Genomic DNA, 18,870 nt, shown 5'->3' with positions numbered 1-18,870 from the left:
TCCGTATCGATCCCATTTACTATCCTGCCATCACACTGTTTTGCGCCGTTCAGCTCACCCCTCGTTTGCCATTTCGGAAAGTTTCGATATTGCTTGAGGATGAAGATAGGACGTCCACGAAGGTGGAAGCTGCTTGCCCCTGAATAACTAACGTCCTTCTCCAACCTTAGCTCTGGCCATGCTAATGTGGGCATCGACGATTCAACTACAACTATTCCCAAGATACCCTTTGCAGATAATTTGAATATAGGCCCACGAGAATAAAATAAAATCCACTTTTCGAAAGATAAAGAACCAAAATGACTGATTATTGCGTACTGTCCTACCTATATGCGCACTCGAAAGAACAGTTCTCGATAGTCAAAACACCGTTGAACAAACCTTAGGACTCCATGGGCTTTTGCCCGTGAATGAAATGGAACTGGCTATAGAGGTGGTTTTTCGGGTCTTTGAACTCTGCGCGGACCCCAGCAATCAGTACTTCGGTTTCTTCCACAGTATACCCCATCACCCTGGTATAGAGGGCCATCATGAATGGTTCCAGGGAAGAAAGAACTTGTACTAATTGATAGCATCCAAGCTTTTTCATTTTCGGGTCCTTGGGCCAAGATCCAATGGGAATCTGAAGCATATGTCAGGTTGCAAATTTCATCGGCAGCAAAAGGCTCGCAATGATAAACCCTTGCCTCACCTTGTAAACATCATCCTTAACATTGACAAACCCGGCATCGATCAATCTCTGTTTGTGTGTTCCTGCCACATTAAACTGCTTCCCGAATTTTGCACTGGCTTCGTCTCCCACGCGCTGAAACTTTTTGATCAAACGTGCGTTGTCTAAGCTGTTGTCGTCGGAATGCACGTCTGTCTCATATTCTTGCATTTCAATCCAGCCTCCGGGTTTTAAGTGTTGGTACGCCCGTTCGTACAGCTGGTCCCAGTTTGCAATGCTACCTCCCATCCCACGTCCATGGATAAAATCGAATTCCTCTCCCGGTTGATAGGGCCACTCGCTCTCGACATCGTCCACGTAGAATTTGCAGTTGGGCGGGATCCACGTCGGTTGAATTGGGCTCAGATCAGTGCCAATGACCTCGCTACTCGGAAATTCGTCAGCAATATCGATCGCCCATATTCCTAAAAGACACTCCTTGTCAATAACTTCTAATGCGACCGGTTGCAGTTGGAGGCCGAGAAATTAGAATCGCATTCACCTGTTCCAGTTCCAAAGTCGAGGATTCGCTGTGGGTTCGACGGGAGAGGCGCGCGATATAATTCACCGCCGAGAGTCATGCGGAAGATGTGATGCAAAAGATCTAAACGGTCTTGCTCCTTCTCATCGTTCGGAAGAAGGTCTGTCACAAAGGTCTTTGGTCAACACCCTTTGAAAGGACAAGGCATCTGAGGCCCGCCTGGAGACTAGAGTGGCTCACATTCACCGGCTCGATAGGCGTGATAACGGCGTCCATTCTCGTATTTATAATTGAATACAGAAGAAGCTATGCTTGTGCTGGTGTCTGAATCGAACGATTCTATATCGTCATCGCTGGTCTTGAACAAAGTTAGACAGCGCACAGGCCCCGTTGAATAAATGAAAGACACACATCAATCGCTATGTCGGCGTTTGGCTCGACCGGCTGATGGCCGCTTCTGAGATCGGGCTCCTAACAGTTCATCAATGGAGGCTCCTGCAAGCTTTGACTTTCTGTTGAAGATCATTTGAAGTCCATTGTAAATACGATGGATGGGGAATACCTTTGCTTCAGCTTGAACAGCGCTTGCCATAGTACTTGCTTTGCGTGATATACCTGTTAGGGAATACAAAATGGGGAAGTTTGGGATAAGTATCGATAGAGCCACTTTTTATTGAGGGAGCATTACGAATAATCTGGAACGGGGTTTGGAGGTCAGCGGTTCAAAGAGAATACGGGGTACAGAATGCGAAAGTTCCAGCCGCAGGGGAGACTGATCCATGTCCGCAGTGTTCTCCACTGGTATTTCAAGAAAACCGTCGAAGACAAACGTTGCGACTGGATTCATAGCGCTATGGCGAAAGTTCCTGTCACAAACCCCGGGCCGCTTGCGAAAGATTAAACGTTGCAATGGCTAACACGCGCCAAGTTTAACAGGCGCTTTTTAAGTAAGTTACCCTACTCCTTGACATATGTATTAACTACTCGGAGGAGTGAACCCGGACAAGGTTGCAATCTTGAATTTACTACTTCGAACGGAGTATGGAGTATCCAAATCGGCAAGGGACGCCTCTGAATTAGTTAGTTAGGTTGCGGGAGATCTTCGTACTCTGACCACTCCGTAGTTAGTGAATTCAACACATTGCAAACACCGCGCTACAATCAAAACTGGAGAGGCCGTTAACTGACAACATTTTTGGTGACAGGGATGATCTTAACTCGAATCCGGCCCATGGGCGAAATACGACCCGTGCGAATGTTTTCGGTAAAAAGGCACACTTGGTCGAGGAGGGGAAAATGACCATCCTTGAAGGGAGGAGAGATTACTCCATACGGAGTACTCCGAACATGCATTCGGGCTCATAATGACCTAGATGACGAAATGCGTCTGTTTCAACACTTCCTGGTGAGGCTCCCATGTGCGTATAATTTTGGGATGCGCACTCAGCACGCCAGGATACGACGATGCCTTACCTGTCATATTGCTATATATATGAGTACTGATAGGGCTGAACACAAATCTCAAGGTGCTTGGTAATCGTGGGAATTCTATTCTGAGTCCTAAACGTGTTTCTGTCCCCCCTCAACATCCGCCCAGGACCGGCCGTTTATAACTCCTTGAATTGCCGCTACCCTTTCCGAAGAGTATGCGTATGAGTACATCCATCCGTAGACGGGTTTGGACCATCTCCAGTCCAAGACGGGATGTACCTCTCGAAAGCATCTCTTCTCCAACTCCAGACTAACCCTTCCGGTAGTTCATGTGTCGGTACCGGACAGATCCCTCCCCAAACCGAGCGTCGTATTTAACTCATCCCGAGGGGGTTGTGTGTGTATGTGTACGGGTTCCAAATCTTATCTACTCCATAAACACTTCGGTCATTGACCCTTTTCACAACCCATCAGGCTTCTTGGGTCAGCAATCTACTCAGAAATGACCCGTTTCCGCTAAAGGAGGCGAAAAGATCACCTAGTTACTGTCCAGATACTCTGCACGGTGTTGCCCATTTCCTTTCATTTCTTCTTTTTAGCCTAACCACATAAGTCACACAGTCTCAGCGATCGGTCGCGCAGCGGCGACACCATGTATCCCCGAAAACGCCTCAGATACTAATCCAGTTTTCAAACTCAAGAGTCGGACTAGACACGATTCCGACAGTTCCCGGACACAAAAGCGACTCAAGCGTTCCGAATAGCAAGATTGTTCTTTCATCCGACGCCGTGAACCCGATTGTCCCCAGCTTTTTCCCCGCGGAGAGAGAAAAAAGAAATCATACAATTTCCGCATAAATCCGGTGAAAAATCGATCTGATTGGTATAAATATCTGAGCGTCGATTCCATTACTCACTGCTAACCTCATTGGGTCGGTATATACAATAATACCTAACCATCTTCCCATCCACCGAACCATGTGGAATAGCCCATTAATCCAGCTTTCCGATCGTCTATATGATACAGGGAATAATAAGAATGCATTGGAGGGAAAAATAAAAGCAAAAGAAAACATAATAAACTAAAAGAAGGTAGCTAATTTTGCATAGAGAACATCAAGTCAACAGAGTAAGAAATAGGGCAAAAGAACTGCAAGAATAAATGAGTATACACCCAAAAGAGGGGGAGCAGAAGGGAGAAACATGTTGCAAAGTTCGCGACGGCACCTGTCCATGGACTCCAACAATAAGAAGGGAGACATCCCTTGCAATTTGGACGAAAAACATCATTTCAAGAGAGTAAAAGCAAGTTAAAGGTTAAGTGGAATGATAACGTTGTCGCGTATCTGACGGAATGAAAATGTGGGGTTCAGGGGATGTCAAAGGCACTCATTTTCAGATCACAACGGAGGGTGTGAAAGTGTGCCGATCCACAAGGATTTGAAAAAGAGCCTTCAAGCTCTCAAAGATTACTTGGCCTTGGACAGGCCTAGCTGGCGGCGGCGGGCAAGGTCGCCTTCCGCAAGCCACTTGCTAGCCTTGACCATCTGAACAATGTTAATGAACTGCTTAGCAGCCATAATCGGAGCGGAGATCCCGGTGATAACCCAGGGCCAGAAGCTGTCCATCTTGTTGGCTCGCGCAAGTTCCAAGGCACCAGCGCTCCAAGGACTCGCGAAAAGAGTCGAGATTGGAGGCATGGCTGGTGTGCCGGGTTGCCCAGATCCTGCGCTTGTACCATCACCGACCGGCTGGAGGAGCGATGGAGAGAGAGTCGGGGATGAAAAGGAGAGCAGGTAGAGGCCAATGAAAAATAGCTCATTCATAGTGCAGAAGACGAACAAGACCATCTACAGCCCCAGGATGTTAACAATCAAAGACTTGGCACCATCTGGGCAAGCTCACCTTATTATTATAATATTGGTATAGGATCCAACTCCTGCTTGAGTCCACTTTCTTGTGGCTCTGGCCTGATCCACCCATGGTCAGCGTGGCATACATATGCATGTAATGACTGGCGAGATCCAAACTGATCAGGCCCTGGAACAGAATCGCCCAGCGAGGCCAAGCGGAGCTCAAGAAAACCAGCAGACAAGCCGTTGTACATCGATCGGTAACCATATCCAGCACCGCCCCAAAGGTTGTGGATTGGTTATAAAAACGGGCCGCATATCCGTCAAGTGCATCGAGAAGACAGGAGATGCTATAGAGTAGGGAGCATGTTCGAGGATGGAGAGGCATGTAGTAGAGAGAGGCTATCGCCAGCACGACTCGAATATAGCCTGTCGCCAGTCACAATTGAGATCAGTACACGAGAAACTAGGCCGTGAGAGCAGACAGATTCACAAACATACCAATTATGTTAGGCCAGAACAGGAAAATATTCTCCTTCTGTTCGCCCTGCGTGGATGAAACTCCTTTATGTTTGGAGCCCTTGCGAATTGTGCCGTTGGTATCAACAGATGCGCCGTCATATTGAACTGGTGATGGCTCAGAAGCCTTTTGCTTTTTCCCTCGACCGGTCATCTTCTGCTGTATTGCGGTGTAGTAGGTAGTGCGAGGTTGTTGCTGACGACTCTTATGTTATTGAACAATGTGCAACTCAACTAAGCTAGTGATTCGGACAACACGATACCACTAATTGTTGATAGACAGTCTGGAAAGAGGTCGCATGCAGGGGTATCAAAGAACACTGATCGCTGTCTGGAGGAAGGGTGTTGGTCTATTGCGGTTCCTTATGTAGTTGCTGGATGCACCTATTCGATCGTGGCGAGAACAAACCGTCAGCAATGACTTCTTCTGCCAGCACATGTCCTTCTTCATACTTTGTAGACAAATGAGAAACAAGGTTCCCTCTGCACTATCAACTAAATACAGAAAGGAGGGGAAATGTACACACCGCAATCAATTCCTGTTTTAGCTGTCTGACTCTCAAGTTCCTAGAAAACCCAATATTCAATCTCAGAGCTAGTTCGTGAAGACACCAAATCAAATTAGATGTAGAGAAAAGAAGTGAAATGAGGAACAGAATAAAGGTTGGTTAAGTAATTGATAAAAAGGAGTAATTAAAATATGCCTTGCTGGGGTACAAATAGAAGCTGTAAAAAAGGAGCGTGTCGAAAGGGATGCTGGCTTGATGACAGTATGAAGTTCAAGAAGACATCGACCGAGGGCACAGGCGGCTTGGAGAGTGGGAGTGCCAGTTGAGATTAAAAAGGCATATAGCTGCGCGGTAGAGAAATTAGACGAATGAAAAGAAAAGGTCTCGCTTGCTCAGGTGTTTGCTCTCTTCCCGCATGTCCAGGTGTGCGGTGCTGGATGATGTTTTTTTTGGGTTTGCGGAGCTTGGAGATTGAATTTTGCCTAGCGGGGCCGCCCATTCCGATTGCTCCAACGCGTGCCTTGGGGGCCGTTGAAACTCTTTTAATCTGCGCCAGGATGATCCCATGCCTCTGCGGAATTTATGCTTGTCATTAAAAGATTATTTTATGTATGTACATACAATGGTATCCGGTCTATAAGGAAATTTTGGTAGGAATATAGTGCACAAAAAAGAGTTATCTTGCAGGATCCAAGCCAGAAAAAAAGGACGTAAAAAAAAAAAAAAAAAAAGGAAGAAAGAAAAGAAAATGAGGCATTCAAGAAAATAATCATGAACACATTTCGTAAGTATGCATGGCGGAAGAACAAAAAAACAAATGTAATGGCAATCCAAGTACGGAGTATATGGGGTAAAATCTATAAACCCATTTGAAAAGTGGTCAAGTTGAACGGCGAAGCTGCTTTTGTCATGCTCGTCGCCCTCGCGGAACGGAAGCCTCCTGTTTCCGCCAATCTCTCGACTCTTTTGTGCCCATACTGCCCAGCCCCCCTTCCAGACGTCGTTCCCAACCTCCCAATCGTACCACCAGGCATGTTGCATTGTCGCCATCTTTCGATACCTCGGTCGCAAAGTTGACGACTTCGCGAGCACCAGCGTCTGGCGTTCTTGCTTCTTTGATGATGTCCACGATCTCCTGGTCTGACAAAGCGCCGCTCACTCCATCAGACATCAAGACTATGAACGAATACTCCGCGGGCCCCATTTCGACCCGCCTGGTCTCGGGCTCTGCCGATATTCCGATGCGCTTCGACTGGATGTCCCCAAATGCTCTGCTGTTCGCCAGCCCGCTAATGCGCTCTTCTCCAAAAGAGTCTGTGACGAGTGAGGTGGCATAGCGCCGCAACCTGTTACTCTCGACTGGAGAGGAAGGATGATGGTCTGTTGTTAGTGGAATAGCGATACCCGTAGCAGTAGAGCATAATAAAATTCGGGTGTCGCCAACGTGTGATACCACCAATGACGATGGTGCCGAAGGGTGCCAAAAGGGAGCCGGTGTGGGGGTGGAGATCATGGCAATGCTGCAGGTGCTTCCACCCTTGAACCGAGTCGATCCTCCCACGACGGCATGTCTCAGTCGTCCTGGATTGTGAAGGATATCGAGCTCATTTAACGGCCTTTCGGCGCGGGCGGAATCATCGTCCCGTTTGAAAGCTTGGGCACTAATAAAGTCATAATCGGCCTTCAAAAACGCGTATTCTAGCACCTCTTCAATAGGCACGCCCATAGTCATGTCTAGTCCGAGATTGTGCCGCCCAGGCTTGAATCCGTCGGTGTGAAGGTCGTCCTCCCCGAAATAGCAGAAATGAGCAGGCCTAAAGCGTCTAAAATACCCGCCAACCAAGGTTCTCCAGTCGGTAACTAATGCTTTCTCAAGGTTGCCGATTGCCAACCTATTTCCCGGTTGCAGTATCGGAAGATCACCGGAGAGCATAGCATTTCCCCCGTGGGCTTGGCTCGAGGACGCAAATGTTGGCCCTCTGTCATCAAAGCTATGACTGTAAGCATTCTGACTCTCTCGAAAAGCCTCTCTGTTCCGGATAGGCCTGGGAGGCAACGCTTTTTTCTGTGCATGCTTCCCAATGCTGGACCCCAGCTCAAACGCCATCGCAGTCTCTTGAATATATCCATGTAGTCTATCCCTCAAGAACTCACTACACACCGTTCCTCCATGCCCGTCGAACACGCCGAAGTAAAACACTTGAGGGTCGCCAATTGCATTTTCCGCAACCGGGTGTTCCACATGTGCATACTCTTTGTCTCCGGACCGCTTGCCAATTGTCAGGGAAAGCGGAGGTCGCTTTGCAAATGCTGGGAGTTCAATGACACCTGCTTGATATGTATCTTCATTTGTCGGACGAGACCCTCGCGACACGGATGCACCGAAATGATGTTTCGCGCTCCGGAGGGGAATGCGTACAACTGTAGTTTCCCGCGATACGCCGACAGGCGACAGGACGGTGGCGGGAGATGCGCCCTCAGAGGAGCTTATGTGAGGAGTGGACTCTGAGCGAGGAAGATGGTGAGGTGGCCCGGCCGACACGCGGGAATCCGGGTGGAGAGAGGAGACCGGTAGGTGGGTTACGAAGTAATCATGGAAATATCGCCGCTCAGACTGCCTGGCTGCGGCGGAGGCATGCTGAGGGGGTTGTTGAGATCTCGAGCCTGAGATGGCGTCAGTATGCTGGCGGCGTATGAATGTTGCGATAAAGCCTTGTGGTTGGGCAGTGAGAAAGAAGGTCAGCAAAACCCAGTCGGCTAAAAAGCAGGTCTGGAGCGGAAGGCCGGACATACTGTAGGTGTCAGCAAGTGTCCAAGCATGGACTCTTGCCGGTTTCACAAGCCGTGAACTCATTGAAACATCGATACAAACAGCGCCTTGAGAGCTTCAGAGAGAGGAGAAGATGGTCAGCACTGGAGGGTTGACATGTCTCCCAACCCTCCGGATTCGAGGCTGACCTTGCAAAAATAAAATATACGGATCCTGCAGTCGATCTGCAACCTCATTAGTCTTGCATGCATGGATAGGCTTGGATGGATGGCTTGGATGGCCGGGCATGCCAAACTTCGCTGCGCCGTCTACCCAATCCTGCCAGCCGGCTAGCGCCTTGGCGGCCCATCCTCACCAGCGAGTGATCCTCGTGGGCGGCCTCAATAGTTGAGCCCTCGCCAATCCGAAAGTTGAAATGAGGCGTTTCCAAGCCAAAGGTCTATCGCAGATGTTTGTTTGTCTGGAAACCCCATACTCCGTGATGCGAATGTCATCGCCGGGCCCTTATGTGATGCGGAATTTCCATAAACACCTCGACATCGCTGCCGGTATCGGCCTGGGCATCCATCATCCTTGTTTGTTCGGTGTTTCTGCCAGAGGGAGACCTCTCCCACCGCGACTTGAAATGCCTACGAAGTATCTACTAGCTCTTTGGCAGGCATGAACAGGTACAGGATGTTAAATGATTCATGATAGCTTAACTCGGTGACCACCAATTCTCTTAGACAAGAACTTTACGCCGCCTTTTACTCATCACAGCCCATCGGAGAAATCATCCATATTGCAGAGAAGGAGATCCATAGGTGGAACATACATACAATTCCGAATCAATCTAAGCTTTCCTCCCCTTATTTCAAATCCAGCGAATGATGCCAGCACGAAAGAATGGTGGGCAAACTCTTGGAAATGGAAATAAAGCAGTTCTACAACAAAAGATTTTAGACCTTCCGGAACAAGCTTGAGCGATAGATATTCGCTCGGGAAGTGTTTGCTTAACATATTGAAGGTCTTACAAAATATATGATTTCTTGGATATTGCCATCCAGTCCGTGCACTCTAAACTCCGTATGGAGTACCGAGTGAATCTTTGTGTTTCCTCATTTATCCATCTCATGGAGTGTTTAAGGAAGTCCTGGCCACATTTCCTCTGAATAGGCCTCCTTTGAGCTACTTTGATTCCAGATACCCGCAACGATGAACTGGTTTGGAACCACTTTGCGAGGGTCTGGGCGCGCACGTCCTACCCCGATTATCCCGCCTCGCGTCACTTGAAGGTTTGAGAACAAGCTTGATAAAGGGCTAGATGAATGATGGAACTCCTGCGCCTTCGGGCAAAGTTAAGCTTAACTCCGAGGTTAGATGTTGCACGGAGTATCCGTCAAATAATAATATTTGGCGTAGTTTTCAAGGGACCTGACCAGCTCAAAGGTCATAATTTCATAATGAAGCTACCCATTGGTTGCCCTTTACTTATTCCGCTATTTCATTGATTTCAAGCACTGAGCTACGCTGTCTGGATTGAGTGTATTGCACGAGACCTTTGAATATGCCAGTGGATTGTATAGGTCCTGGATAGTAAGGGTCAATATTCTTGTCCCTGGCACGAATTCGATCGATCTTCCTTGCCATGGCGAAATCCATGTCTCTACCTATCTAAGATCTCAGCGGACCTGACTCTGAAGACAGGGCGGCTAAAGACATAGTAACCAACGGCCCAGCACCAGCAATCTCCAACTCCCGATATGCATATGCGGTTATGTTCCGGCTCTTTGTAGTTCATCACCGCGCGCACATCGTCCTTCGTCTGCCGATTCCCTGTATCGCATCAGCCACTAGTGCCAAAAATATATATAGGGTGCTTTCATGACTCACCCAATTTCTGCATCGGTTTGGTGGGCAGCAGTTAGGGTTATCAAGGCAGTCCTGGTAGAGTTCGACACATTGGGGAGCTCGCATTTGAAGACTGGTACCAGTGTCTGCGCCCGGGACAGCCTCCACCCGAGCAACTGCGAGTGTGACGCTAGCGAAGAAGAGAAGCACGCCGAATTGCATGTTTGCGAACCGCCTATACTACTGCAGTCAGCATTGAACCGTCTAGCCTAGGTGTACCGTTCCAGTGAGCTTTCATGGATCAATGTGTGTGTATGGGTTCGGGAATTGATACTCAAGGCTCCTGATCGAGGATTAAGACATTTCAGGGAAAGTTTACTGGAGCTGTCTGCTGGCTTTTATATTAATTACATCAAAACGATCAGGATCTGATGAGGCATATTCTGTTAGCGTACGGCGTATGCAATAGTTATGCAGATTTAGCCATCTCCTGTGTTAGTGCGACACAACGCATGATCGTCCTTGCATGAGCATTCTTAGCTACGGAATGATTGCTGCTACTGTCAATACAGCACCAAGCAGGACAAAAAAAATAACCCTGCTAAGAAACATGCGTCATTGGCTCTTCTAAATGATAAAGTAGACGCTATTCTAGGTGTCTGAAGTCGTTTTTACGAAAACATTTCCCTGACCTAGAACAATGTGGTCAATACGGAGTACTCCGTACTATTCAACATTATTAAAAGCAAGTGAAACATGCTAGTATGACGCTTTTGCCCCCGCTGACCATGTACACCAACTGGGTTGGGTTGCACATCGTTCACCATCTACCATGTCCAACGCCCGTGATCGGAGATGGCCCCCAGTATATACATAAATCTTTTTGGCGTGCAGATTCGAAGGGGCTAAAAGAGGTGTTACAAAGCGGGAATAGAAACTTCAGCGGGCAAGTGTTTCACGGGACGTTTACACATACCACAAGCACCCGTTGAGCAGCTCAATAGCAGTCACTGACTCCTTTATTTGCTTGAATCCAAACCCCCGATTGCCGGGAATATTGGGTGGATAAGGCGCCTTCTAGTGCGGAATTAAACCATTACCTGGGGCTGTGTGAGTCGAGTCACTGCGTTCCCAACCATCAGAGTAATCTCCCAGATACGTTGTTTTTGAGATGGTAGGACGTAGAGAGACTATGACCTTTCCCGCCTCGGTGCTCCCTTGTGAATTAGTGACGTGTCGCCGGGAAACCCGACGGCATAAGGGATGAATTCCAGCATGGTAAGGGGTTGGCCATTGAAGGATGAGAGGAATGAATCAGGCCCTTAAGCGTACTATCCACGGGCTGCATCCTAAAAGACAGGCAATGGTTAATCGCTGGGTGGAAGCGTAAGGGCAAACTTGGAGACCCACACAATGGCAGCAGGAGCCAGGAGGGAGGCCTGGATCGTTAAGACCGGTGAAGGGGCCGTACGGCTGGAATGATTTGCAAAGTGAAGAGGATAGCATGGAACCACTGTCTAAGAGAATACTTAAGGCTCACATAATCGGATATCATTTGGGGCAATTAAGTGTAAGTTGGACGCGTGCGGCCTGATGCACTATAGCTGCATGCCAAACAATCGAAGCACCAAGACACTAGGCTGCCTTTTTTGGCGCTCCCGCGCTCCCTTCCTTCAACTCGAGCTTCCCAAGCTGAGCGGGGCCAGAAGAGCTTCACGTCCTCCGTACTATCTTTCCCTGGCGTGCTGGGTTTGAAGGTGCTTTCACCAAGGGCTTAGCTCTAGGCATAGTTGGCCTTGGTGGTGATGCTTGCGGCCCTGCCTCTCCAAGGGGCGTTTTCGAGGGTCCTCCGCCGGTAAGATACCCTCCCTGTTTCCTGGAGCTTTCTAGCTAACGCTGGCAGCGGAGCCAAGTCCTTTTCAACCACGAATTCTCCATCTGCCACCCGCCGCAACTGGCTTGGAAACTGAATATTTACGTTGCGGAAGCCGATCTTTGGCGTGATATTTAACGTGATAATTCGTGGAGTCCCTCCTTCAAAGCGAACGTTGACTGGACTGTATTTGATATTGAACTCGTACGGTCCAGAGTGCATGTAAAGAGATAAGTTGTGAGCAGCTTCCATCACTTTAGCCAGGTCAACCCAGGCCTGGGTTCCCACGGAGTAAATGAATGGAGAGAGCTGCTCAAACAATGCGTTGGTATTCTCGTTCATGCGCTTGTGGAAAAAAGTTTTCGAAAGGGGGCCGGTTGCGAAGACGCAGCACTTGCAATCCTATCGCGCCATAAAGTGAATCACGTCTTTGGGCATGAAGCTCTACAGCATAGAAAGGAGTTAGCAACAGAGTTTATGGTGAGAAAACCTTAAGCTAGGCTAAGAAGAGGAAGTGAGCTTACCATCAGGAAGAAGCCTAGACATTCGCGAGATATCCGTGTCGATTTCTCGATCAAAACCTCTGAAAACATCCAAGCACAAAACCGATCTCATGAGGAAGGTGGCGATAACCTTGGTAATCGCCAGGAATCGGTTTTCATTTAGCAGCAACAAAATTGCAGATGAAACGTCGGCAGCAAAGTGTAAGTTCACTCTGAATTCATCACTCATGGCGTTATAGTCGGTGTCCCAGTCATCTCGCGTCTTGGAGTATTTCTTCGCCCAATCTTCTATGCTTCCGAAAAGGGACCTAAACTCCCTAGTGAAAAACTCGGCAGTGAAGATTGGGTCTCGGATCGTGTTGTCCTGTGGCCCGGCAAACAGAGACGCGAAAGTCGTTGATGTCGCACTGTTCGTCGCGGCGTTCGAGTCGGACAACCGTGAGCTCGCTTCGATCGAGGTACCGGTGGTCGTCTGTTGTTGTTTCGACCGAGCTCTGAGTTCAGCGGGCAACACAACAGTGCTGAGGTCGATTTCCGGTGGAAGCTGTTCAAAGATTCTCTGAAGATGCGAATTCTCCGAGTCCGCTTCGACATCAGTCTTGGGGGAAACACGTCTCTCAGACTTTGCAAAGCGAGCAGCACGTTGTAGCCACTTCTTAGGTTCGAGCACAAAGGACTTCAAGCCACTTGATGACTTCTCTACCTTCTTGCTCGCGGTGGTGTCCTGCAGGGAGGATTCGAGCTCGAGAACCTTGCTTTGCAAGGCGAGAATAAGATCACGATCTCTTCTGCCCTGGGCTTCCGCATGACAGAGCTGTGCATTTGAACGCTCCAACGCTTCGGTGAGCCGAAGACGCGACTGCTCCAGCTCGCGGACCAGCCTCAGTTGCAGAAGAGCTGATAGCCCTCGAAAGGATGGATTCGAGTCCATCTTTCTAGGAGCACCTCACCCTTTCAGAGAACGAGCTTGAAAGTTCGAAAAAGAGAAAAGAGAGCTTTGAAGGAACGTTTGGAGGCTTATATAACCTATAAAATTGCAAGGTGGTCACGGATGAGGGTAAGGACGGAGAGTGAAGATAGATGTGAGCAGTAAAGTTGTTTGTTGCATAAAAAGGCATAAGTTGTCACGGCGGCAAGATTCCCGAAGATGCTATGACTGTAGGGAGAAATGCGATACTTCTTCCGGCGTCAGGTGCTTAGTCGGCGACATTATATGTGAATGATGCTGTTTCCCTCTCGCTCAAAACTGCACGTTTTCACTCAGCGTGCTGCTAAAATGATACTTATGGCCCCTGTACAATGGTGGCATATGGACACAATGGCACAATGAGAAACTCATCAGAGAATATCAAGTCCAGAAGGTCCGCATATTGACTCCTTTGAAAGACCAAAGGGGAGAGTATGGACAAAAATGAGTATTGTAGAAAGCAATGTGGAATGAAGAAATGAACAAAGCCAGGGGACCTGGCTTCAAATTGCCGTCACTCAAGTATGCAATCACTTCAAGCGGGTGAAATACTTGGGGGATTAGCCGCACATCACAATCAGTGAAGTTAAATCTAAGCACGCATATGTGTCGAAAGTCTCCGGACCGATTACACCTTGTTCGGGAAGTAACTGAAAGTTAGAGGAAGGATTGGGACCATTTATGGAATGAAACCATGTATTATAGAGAAAGCTTAGAAAGAGAACAGCACTAATTCATTGAATGGGGTAAATTACAAAGATGGGTTGCTCACAAAACCAGGTGACGGGATGAGGGTCATTAATTTGCAATCAATGGGTATGTAATCCGGCGGTTGAACTGGATCCATACTTTTGAGGTAATCGAGCTAAAAAAGACATGAGCAAAACCTAATCCAATGTCAGATATAAAACGCTCGGTGATGCTGGGGGAAAATTTGCCGATGTTCTCCAGTTGCGCGACAAGTCTCCCCCTAGTTTCCTCATGGCAATACCTACCACGCCTCTTTCTTAACAAGGAGGTAGTCGGGGTTTGAAAGGCGGTGACTAAATGGCCTTCGTGCGAGAGAATAGGCTGCTATATACGGCGTCGACGACAGGCTGTGCGGTGATTTGGCGTCCACCAAAGAATCGGCCGTTCAAGCCTTTGATAGCATTCTCTCCGCCCTGAACACGGTCAAATTTGAGATAGATATCACCTTGCGCGTTCGGGTCTAAAGCAATGTGGACAACATGGCCATATTTTTCCTCACACTCAGCGCGGACATCGTCTTCAAGCTCCTTGACCCAGCTATCGCCTTCTTCCCTATAACAAGTGTGAGTAATGGAGCTGTTGAGGAAAGAGGTGGAGCTGGACTTACTCAGTAGGATCAAACATGTTTCGGAGTAGCACGCATCTGCTTGCCATATTGACACTGACCGGCAGTGGCTTAGCCTCTGGACGAGCTTTCGGTGCCTTGCGTTTGTCGTCGGCGGTAGTATCTGCAGCAGGTTCATCTGTTCTCGCAAGTTTCCTCATCAATGCGTCTCTGCTATAATTGTTGAAGTTCACACCGGCAACATCTGTGTCATCCAAAGCACTGGCGCCTCCAACGCCTTTGTCGTTGTCGCGGCCTCCCGCACGATCAAAATTGCCCCCAAGCGCAGTCGCAGCCCCACGGCCACCTTGACCGTAGAGGGAATTTTGCTGGCCCTGGGCTTGAAGTCGCATGAGGTTCGTTGCGGGATCGGAACTAAATTTGTCATTACCAAGGCCAACACGAATAGGTCGACCAGCGAGGTCAAAACCGTTCATTTTCTCCAACGCTTCACGGGCTTGGTTAGGATCACGGAATCTAGCAAGGAGGTTAGGACGGAGCCAATGTCGAGGGGCAATGGCTGAACTTACTGCACGAATCCATAGCCTCTGCTACGGCCGTTTTCATCTTTTTGTAGTTGAACAAAGTCAAGTTCGCCAAAAGGCTCGAAAACATTCTGTAAATCGCTCTCAGTGATGCTGAAATGGATATTACCAACGTATAGTCTGTGAAACGGAATCGAGTTCTGATTCCCGCTCACATGCCCCTCGGTATTGCGGGCGGCTTTATTCTTCTCAGCTTCGGTAAATTGGGCGATGATGGGAATTCCTAAAAGTTTCTGGCCAGTAAGCTGGATGGCAAGTGGGACTGATTCTTCGTTTTTGAACTCGACGTAGCCGACACTATAATTCGAATATACGTTAGCACTTCGATAATATATCGCTGAGACTGATACCGAGAAACGTACCCTTTAGACCTTCCGCTCACGCGGTCTTTGACGATCTGAGCATCTTTTACCGGCCCCGCTTTCTCAAAAAATGCAATCAATTCCTTTGTTCTCAACCGTGCAGCTAGCTGCTGCACAAAGACTGTACGCTTATCACGTTCATCCTCGGTAAGCTGTGGTTCTGGAGTTTTACTACGACGCTTAGCGCTCAGTGACCGCTTGCGCCCATCCTTATCACGGCGGCTACGACGTCTATCATCATCACGATCGTCATCGCGGCGTGATCGACCACTCGGCCTATAATATCTGTCATCGTGAGGTGATCGGGAACGGGTGCGAGCACGACCGCCGCCTCGGTAGTAATCGCCACCCGAAGAGCGATAGTCATCGCCATAGCGATCGCGTCGGGAGCGGCGTCTGTCGCTGTCGCGGCTCCTGCTTCTTTTTCTACTTCTGTAGCTCCCGTTAGCACTTGCGCGATCGCTCCTTGGACTTCTCATCTCTTCGTCTCCATCAGCATCCTTTTCCGAACGACGTTCGCGACTCCGGTCCCGGCGCCGGCGGTCCCTATCGTGGTCACGGGATCCATCTCGGATTCGATCTCGGTCACGGTCTCGGTCGCGGTCGCGGTCGCAGTCTCGACGATCACTACGGTCTTTCTTGGAATCGGAGTCGTGGGTTTTGCTTACTGCCTCCTCAGTCTGCTGCGTTGGACCAGGCTCAGCAGTCGACTCGAGCAGAGCTTCAACGTCGATACCTGACATATTGGAAATGTGTTGGATTTAAACCCTGAGGTGCGAATTCAGAGAAAGTGGATCACTTTTGCTGTCCGTTAGAGACGCGAGACGAAGAGTGGCTTGATTGAGCGAACCCTTGTTGCCTGTCAAAAGATACTTTCGAGAGGGACTTTCCACCTCTATCACCAGTGTTTATTTTCACTTAATGAATAAAATCTCACTCAGTATGAAGGAGTAGGCTAGTCTGTTTCCTCTTGCGAACTGATGCATTCCAGGTGGTGGGAGATTGAAAAATCGCTCTTCGGGCGCTGGACGCACAAAATCGCCACCGACCAGCGTCGGCTGACATAAGCAGGATCGCAACTTCGTCTTCCTCGCCAAGGCTGATAAGTGGGGAGCTCTGCCTTCGGCTGACCGACTGCAGAGTATGGAGTTCATATCAGTCTCAGTGTCCTCTCTCTCGAATGGTAGGAGGCTGGGGCTGGGGTGGGCTACACTCTAACGTCCACTACTGATTGCGACATCTTATTTCGACAGTCATCGGTGCATTTAGAATTAAAGTGGTATTATACGGCGTACTCCATACAGTGAGATGAAACGCCCGGATCAACCCCCGTCCACTGTGGTTTCATCGCCCGAGGATATTCATTAAAGGTGTGTAGTTGCTAAGGCTAGTCGAAAAGCAAGAAATAAACATATGAGAGCCAGCAGTAATAGAGGTACGGCGAAGAAGCTCTGAATAGGGCGCATCAAAGCTCCTTCCAGGACATTGCACGCTTGCGCACGCCGGCTGGTGTTTCAAACAAGCAAAAAGCAAAGTAAAAGTGAAAATCGAGGATTACCAGAAAGTGACCTACTATAGTTCAAGCTCACATAAGGCAGGAAAAGCAGAATTCGGTACCAGTCGCTGCGGTACCATGGAAGGGGCACGGTAAATTTCATTCGGCCTTCGCAGACGGAAGTGGAGGAAGTTCTGTTCCAAACACCCTGTCCCAGAAGCGGCTGGTGACGCCAAAACCGTTTTCATAATCAGCAAAGTGATGCTGTAGGTGATATTTCTTGAGCTGGCGGTAATAGGCAGGAAGGCTAGGTGTGGTGTAGGTTAGAAACAGCATACGCAATCATATTATCCTTTACAAGAAATTGATACGTACTTTCGGTGATGCAGGAAGTAATGCGTCGTGTCGTAACACACGTATCCGAAAATTCCTCCAGAATACACCAGCACTGCCGCATACCAGTTGTAGAAGAACACGAAATGGGTAAGCTTGTAAAAAGGCGCGGCTAGGATAAGGAATAGCGCAGGTGGCATGACGAGGCGGTATTTGTCCATAGGCAGGTAATGGTGAATTCCATGAAGCAGGAAATGAAGGCTGAGTCCAACACGGTTATCTGGGAGATAACTATTTTATTTGTTAGCCCGTTCAACTAAACGAACGGAAGAAAAGGGGAGTAAGAGTAACGTACTCGTCGATATGAAAAAGGCACCGATGCATGCCGTACTCCACCAACGTCCAGATGAACAGCCCAGTTAACCAGTACACGCACCCCATCATTACGTTCCGGAGACCAGCAAATCCAATCGCCATTCCGTATGCTACGCATGGGAACCAGACCATCGGAACAACCCACCATGCGGTTTTGGTCAAAGGCTCGAGGAAGTTGCCAAACAAGGGGGCAGATGAGCCTCCTTTGTAGTGCCGTGGGCGATGGACCTGCTCGAGGTAGAACGCTTTCGAGAATCCGCCAAACCAAAGTTGACCAAAGAGAGGCCTGCTTAGATCCAAAAACTTGTGCTCTTTATAGTCTGCAGTGGCGTCGGTGTCGATGGAGAGGTCTTCTTCGCTGGACATTCCGGTCGCAGCGTATACTCGTCGCCCATTGCTTTGGATTATGCACCCGTTTGGCTGGCCATTCATAGTGCCATTAGTGTCTGACTTGGACGTTGACTCTGAGGTCATAAAACCGATATGATATTCTTCCAATATCTCGTAGGCAGCCTCGCTGTGCTCGTGTGAAATGGTATCCCGCAGGATCTGGGAGACATCCCGGCCTGCATGCTGCAAAATCAAATCACCACCACCTGGGTGGTCATCGACGAAGGAGGTGATATCGTAGACCTTTGATCCCCGTGTCACCCAGCACGATTTCGCGGTAGAGTGCGATTTGACTTCAGAGGAGGTGAAGGTCGGCAGTGTTCGCCCAGGCATGGCTGTGGATGTTCGGGATGATGGAAACGCTGGCAAAACGAATGAACAGGCTTTGAGAAACGAAGGAAGGTTTGTTCATAACATGCGAATAGTGAGTGAGGGAATCCGGGCAAGCCGCTCGCAATGGTTTGAAGATGTGAGGTGCTGGAAAGAATGACAAGGCGCTAGTCGGGTTTCCGGGATGGGGTGACTTCGCGGCCACAAAGTTGTACCTGCGCGCCAAAACTCAACCCGAAAC

At 48.8% G+C, this 18,870-nt stretch overlaps 7 protein-coding genes across 7 annotated transcripts; all 7 read right to left on the bottom strand.

The window, feature by feature from the left end:
• Positions 1-380: 380 nt before the first annotated feature.
• CIMG_03105 (TAM domain methyltransferase) lies at positions 381-2,031 on the bottom strand. Its single transcript, XM_001243663.2, has 6 exons — positions 1,753-2,031; positions 1,602-1,661; positions 1,431-1,548; positions 1,212-1,352; positions 692-1,134; positions 381-622 (listed from the first exon to the last, which is right to left on the bottom strand). The coding sequence occupies exons 1-6, from the start codon at positions 1,780-1,782 to the stop codon at positions 383-385; spliced, it is 1,032 nt and encodes a 343-aa protein (XP_001243664.2). The 5' UTR covers positions 1,783-2,031; the 3' UTR covers positions 381-382.
• A 1,449-nt stretch (positions 2,032-3,480) lies between these two features.
• Positions 3,481-5,933, bottom strand: CIMG_03104 (CDP-diacylglycerol-inositol 3-phosphatidyltransferase PIS). The gene is made up of 4 exons (XM_001243662.2): positions 5,521-5,933; positions 4,976-5,377; positions 4,527-4,903; positions 3,481-4,471 (listed from the first exon to the last, which is right to left on the bottom strand). Exons 2-4 carry the CDS (start codon positions 5,145-5,147, stop codon positions 4,091-4,093), a joined length of 930 nt encoding a protein of 309 aa, XP_001243663.1. The 5' UTR covers positions 5,148-5,377; positions 5,521-5,933; the 3' UTR covers positions 3,481-4,090.
• Positions 5,934-6,068: 135 nt separating this feature from the next.
• On the bottom strand, positions 6,069-8,471 carry CIMG_03103 (protein phosphatase 2c). The gene is made up of 2 exons (XM_001243661.2): positions 8,296-8,471; positions 6,069-8,214 (listed from the first exon to the last, which is right to left on the bottom strand). The coding sequence occupies exons 1-2, from the start codon at positions 8,354-8,356 to the stop codon at positions 6,410-6,412; spliced, it is 1,866 nt and encodes a 621-aa protein (XP_001243662.2). The 5' UTR covers positions 8,357-8,471; the 3' UTR covers positions 6,069-6,409.
• A 1,271-nt stretch (positions 8,472-9,742) lies between these two features.
• On the bottom strand, positions 9,743-10,324 carry CIMG_03102 (uncharacterized protein; the record flags this gene model as incomplete). The annotated part of the gene is made up of 3 exons (XM_001243660.2): positions 9,743-9,921; positions 9,980-10,076; positions 10,145-10,324. The coding sequence occupies 3 exons, from the start codon at positions 10,322-10,324 to the stop codon at positions 9,743-9,745; spliced, it is 456 nt and encodes a 151-aa protein (XP_001243661.2).
• Positions 10,325-11,361: 1,037 nt separating this feature from the next.
• Positions 11,362-13,409, bottom strand: CIMG_03101 (uncharacterized protein; the record flags this gene model as incomplete). Its single annotated transcript, XM_001243659.2, has 4 exons — positions 11,362-11,451; positions 11,513-12,251; positions 12,295-12,419; positions 12,500-13,409. 3 exons carry the CDS (start codon positions 13,407-13,409, stop codon positions 11,883-11,885), a joined length of 1,404 nt encoding a protein of 467 aa, XP_001243660.1. The 3' UTR covers positions 11,362-11,451; positions 11,513-11,882.
• A 715-nt stretch (positions 13,410-14,124) lies between these two features.
• CIMG_03100 (CC1-like family splicing factor) lies at positions 14,125-16,676 on the bottom strand. The gene is made up of 4 exons (XM_001243658.2): positions 15,707-16,676; positions 15,330-15,641; positions 14,803-15,276; positions 14,125-14,747 (listed from the first exon to the last, which is right to left on the bottom strand). The coding sequence occupies exons 1-4, from the start codon at positions 16,447-16,449 to the stop codon at positions 14,489-14,491; spliced, it is 1,788 nt and encodes a 595-aa protein (XP_001243659.1). The 5' UTR covers positions 16,450-16,676; the 3' UTR covers positions 14,125-14,488.
• A 422-nt stretch (positions 16,677-17,098) lies between these two features.
• On the bottom strand, positions 17,099-18,640 carry CIMG_03099 (inositolphosphorylceramide-B C-26 hydroxylase). Its single transcript, XM_001243657.2, has 3 exons — positions 17,890-18,640; positions 17,577-17,825; positions 17,099-17,508 (listed from the first exon to the last, which is right to left on the bottom strand). The coding sequence occupies exons 1-3, from the start codon at positions 18,630-18,632 to the stop codon at positions 17,361-17,363; spliced, it is 1,140 nt and encodes a 379-aa protein (XP_001243658.2). The 5' UTR covers positions 18,633-18,640; the 3' UTR covers positions 17,099-17,360.
• Positions 18,641-18,870: the final 230 nt, after the last annotated feature.

The sequence above is a fragment of the Coccidioides immitis genome, assembly GCF_000149335.2.
Source record: "Coccidioides immitis RS genomic scaffold supercont3.6, whole genome shotgun sequence".
Taxonomy (NCBI): domain Eukaryota; kingdom Fungi; phylum Ascomycota; class Eurotiomycetes; order Onygenales; family Onygenaceae; genus Coccidioides; species Coccidioides immitis.
Note: the sequence above shows the minus strand (reverse complement) of the source record. Positions and strands in the feature narration are given on the sequence as shown.